A 3,017-nucleotide genomic window follows, 5' to 3' on the forward strand; every position below is an offset into this window, starting at 1 on the left:
CTGGTCTCGTTAAGCACACGGTTCAGGTCCACAGTGGGGGCTGCATCTACCTCCACATTGAGGCGGTCTCCAATCTGGCAGCGCAGGGTGTTGACTTCCTGAAGGAGGAAAGGAAAGAATGAACCCACTGGGAAAAAAGTCTATAACTAAACTCTCTTTGATTGAGTCCAATGTGGTGGGGAGAAGATTGCAGTGGAATTAGGAAATATGAGTTCAAGCCCAGTTGACATAGAACAGCTAAGTTACCTCTGTGAGTCAGGCCTCCTGTCTTAGTGTCTCCTCATCAGCATGATGAGGTAGCTTGAATAAGTGATTGCTAATGTTCCTTTCCAACCCAAAGATTCTCTCATTTCTTTCTGGTTTTCCCTTTGCTCAGTGACAAATCTGGCATGGTATCTAGTTTATAATTATTGCTCCTTAAACATAGAGAAACCAGGGATAACTCCTCCATCTATTTCATGGTCTTCTACTTTTATATACTATCTACTTGGCATAGTCTCCTTTTCTTCAAAACATCTAATCTTCAATATAGGCATCTGACATCCTACTATTATTACATTCAACCATGAAGTCCGAGTCAACCATTATTTAAATTCCTTCATCTCTCTCATTTTTCCCATCTACCCATCCATCCACCCATCCATCCATTGGGTTCTAGTATCTAGGTGACATATGATATGAGGAAGTTTGCTGTCCCCTTCTAGCCTTGGTCCTTAATTTGGCACCTTCAGAAGATAAAAGATTTTGTCAAGCAGTAGGAAGTACTTTAAAGATCTTTGTGTGGACTATTGGCCATATATCTGTCAGCTGACCACACTCTTTAAGGTAAAAGACGTAAGCTTATGACTCATTCCACCAAAATCCCCCAAATGTGTTTTGAGCAAGTAGCAAAATGTTGTGTTAGCTCTAGGGTGCTTAGCAAAGACCAACCTTATCCTGCTCAGGAAAGGTATGGAACTCTCCGTATGGGATGATGGGGGCTGGGACTCCCTCACCTGCTCGTGGTTCTGCTTGAGGCTCAGCAGCTCCTCCTTCAGGGACTCCACCTGGGCCTCCAGGTCAGACTTGCACAAGGTCAGCTCATCGAGGATCCTGCGCAGGGCATTGATGTCCGACTCTACAAGCTGCCGCAAGCCCAGCTCTGTCTCATACCTGCACACATGGCAGAAGTTGTCGGAGAGTCAAAAAAGAAGACTTTTTCCAGGACTTTACATGGCCGACCTAGTCAGATTCACTACATTTTGAAAGTTTTTGAATTTTTCTCAAAATTCCCTTTTTGGAAGGGGAAAAATATACCACCGTGCTGCGTAAAAAGACCTATTTCCTCCCTGAGATCCACAGAGAAGGTATTGGTAGTTTCAATCTGATATTAACTGCATTTGTTTTAAGCATTTGCTATGGATTAAGCCCTGTCTTTCTTCTTTAAGTGAGTTAGTGAAATTCATAAGCCTGTTATACAGATTGCCTCACCATCCTTTCCAACCACCTTGAAAGCAACCTGATCTTGTGATAAAAGCACAGAAGTTGAAATCAGTTAGGTTCAGCCTGATAGTCATGACCATGGATAAATTCCTTCATGTCTCTGAGGCTTGATTTCTTCATCTATAAAATGGAAACCAAACTAACACTTCACACGGTTGGTCTGAAGATGAAGAAATGACATAGTAATTACAAATACGTTGCAAGCTATAAAGTCCCACAGAAAAATGCAAAGGATTCTTATGATTGTAATGATCACACCTAAAAAAAAAAATTACATTCTGAAATGGATTTTGCCTCCTATTTTTGTGATGTAATAACTTTTTTCTGATGGGCTGATAGTGATGACCCTATACTAAGAAGCAGGTGTGAAATTTGCTTTTATACGTGGTTCACGTAGTAAGTTGAAAAAGAGAAAGAATGGGTGATTTCTTTCACTCCTTAAAAATAAGGTGAAAACACAGCATTCTTTCATTCAGAGAGGAAACTGTTATTTAACCTAACTAACCCACTGCAAGGATCCTCCTAATGCCATCCCCAAAATTTCTGCTTAGGCACACCCAGGACAGAGTTCATCATGTTGCTGGTCAGCCTGTCCATTACTAGATTGCTCTGATCATTAGAAAAATCTTACTTCGTTCTGAAGTCATCTGCAGCCAGTTTGGCATTGTCGATCTGCACCACCAGCCTGGCGTTCTCAGACTTGCTGCACAGTATCTGGGGGCACAATTCATTATGAAAGGCGTTATATTAAGAAGGAATGCATTGTACCTTAAAGTGAAAAGGTGTTTTGTTTTGTTTTGTTTTTTTCAAATACACATTCCTGCCAAATAGCTTTGAGTCTTCTCAGAGATAAAAGGATAAAAGGAGGATTAATTAATAGCACTGTTCATTTCAAAACATAGAGAAATGTGTTCTTTGGCATGAATTCTTCTCTCCTTGGTCTGCCTCTGGCTTCCTGAAGGAATTGAGCTTACTGGATATTGAGCCTTCCTTAGAGTAACCTACGTCCCAGGTTGCTTATTTCTAAGCAAACTTCTAAGCTTAGAAATAAGCAAACTGGGATGCTAAACCCAGAAAAATCCTAGCCCAACCAGAACAGGCTGGTTTTTCTACCCTCATATTCGTTATTCCTGTCCTGCTGACCTCTTTCCACTCTCCGTCATATTGCCCTGTCCGTGCTTTTGCACAGAGCTTCTCCCTCTGTCTGGAATGCTCAGGGATGTCCTCATCCACCTAGCAAGACCCCTTGCATGACCCATGTTCTCCTCCACCCCTCAGCTGCTGCAGGGGGTCACCTCCTCCATGCACCCCCCAACAGTACTGCAATTAGCCAGTTACGCTTCTCCCCTTCAACCCAGCCATGTCTGTCTCCCCTATTAGACTGTGAGCTCCTGAAGGAAACAGACTGTCTCACACTGTCCTTTATCCCTCACTCAAGTACTGTACCTTGTATTCAGTAAATATGGGCAAATGAAAGCATGGTCTTCAAATTGCATGGCCCCTTCCTGGCATTCACTTTGCTAGCACTGCTGAGC

The 3,017-nt window shown here is 42.5% G+C and overlaps 1 protein-coding gene across 1 annotated transcript; it reads right to left on the minus strand.

Moving 5' to 3' along the window:
• Positions 1–19: 19 nt before the first annotated feature.
• On the minus strand, positions 20–2,196 carry LOC132009034 (keratin, type I cuticular Ha3-I-like; the record flags this gene model as incomplete). The annotated part of the gene is made up of 3 exons (XM_059387459.1): positions 20–98; positions 996–1,152; positions 2,114–2,196. Coding segments are annotated over 3 exons (319 nt in total), but the record flags the coding sequence as incomplete, so codon positions are not given.
• Between the last annotated feature and the right edge of the window lie 821 nt (positions 2,197–3,017).

The sequence above is a fragment of the Mustela nigripes genome, unplaced genomic scaffold (assembly GCF_022355385.1).
Source record: "Mustela nigripes isolate SB6536 unplaced genomic scaffold, MUSNIG.SB6536 HiC_scaffold_3488, whole genome shotgun sequence".
In the NCBI taxonomy this organism is placed as follows: Eukaryota; Metazoa; Chordata; class Mammalia; order Carnivora; family Mustelidae; genus Mustela; species Mustela nigripes.